General features: G+C 38.7%; 2 protein-coding genes across 2 annotated transcripts in view; one reads left to right on the top strand and one right to left on the bottom strand.

Annotated features, from left to right (window-relative positions):
- Positions 1-111, bottom strand: part of SARC_04973 (hypothetical protein) — a gene marked incomplete at its 5' end in the record, with an annotated part of 5,196 nt that extends 5,085 nt beyond the window's left edge. Inside the window, one exon of the mRNA XM_014301158.1 lies at positions 79-111. Within this exon, the coding sequence (XP_014156633.1) occupies positions 79-111 (33 nt within the window). The remainder of the gene's footprint in view (positions 1-78) is intronic.
- A 307-nt stretch (positions 112-418) lies between these two features.
- SARC_04974 (hypothetical protein) overlaps positions 419-807 on the top strand; it is a gene marked incomplete at both ends in the record, with an annotated part of 4,481 nt that continues 4,092 nt past the window's right edge. Inside the window, one exon of the mRNA XM_014301159.1 lies at positions 419-554. Within this exon, the coding sequence (XP_014156634.1) occupies positions 419-554 (136 nt within the window). The remainder of the gene's footprint in view (positions 555-807) is intronic.

The raw sequence follows: 807 nt of genomic DNA on the forward strand, positions 1-807 counted from the left end.
TTATTATATCTTATATACATATATATATATATATTCTGACACAGTTTCAAGGAAACACTGCTCAGAATAACATCATACCTTTAGAGCCCGATGGGGTTTCGGCTTGAACATGACCGGCAGTGCACTATTGGATTCGTAATTTTAAAAACTGTACCACCTATGGGTGTAAGAGGTGCCGTAAGATAAGCTTGATACGAACTATGAAGTGGTGATCGTCGCTGCGTGATGTAATTACTAATTACACATATTTTTACTGTTTATCGATTTCAGTATTTGGCTTTTTTTGCGTTGGGATTATATATATATATATTTTATTTTTATTTTTCGTGTATCAGTGTGAGATTTGTATTGTGCTGCGTGTTTATATTGAACTCAAAGCAGTAGAGGCCTGAGATAACCACTATAGTGGCGGTGCATCATGGTGAGTCAGAACAACTCTTCCAGCAAGCAGAAGAACAGCATAGCGCAAAAGGACTGGCAAGAAAGACTGGACAATACGGAGGTGGATAAAAATGATCTCCGGCACATTGTCATGAACTATCTCGTGATTGAAGGTGTGTGAAACGTACATGCAAGTGTTTATATCTAACTGAAAGCAACTCTGTACTTCAACTAAACTACAAGGATTACTGCGAAGTATGCGTTTCATTTGCACGAGAATTTGCTGTTTGAAAGTAAGTGCTTTCTTTTTAGAAGTCATACCAAATTCAAGTATCGTTGCACTTATATAGCGTGCGTTTCTCTACTTTCAAGTTGCATAGCGAACGGTGCACCATCTGTTGCAGAGGTCGCACAGCACCAACGGCA

The sequence above is a fragment of the Sphaeroforma arctica genome (genome assembly GCF_001186125.1).
Source record: "Sphaeroforma arctica JP610 unplaced genomic scaffold supercont1.301, whole genome shotgun sequence".
Lineage (NCBI taxonomy): Eukaryota > Ichthyosporea > Ichthyophonida > Sphaeroforma > Sphaeroforma arctica.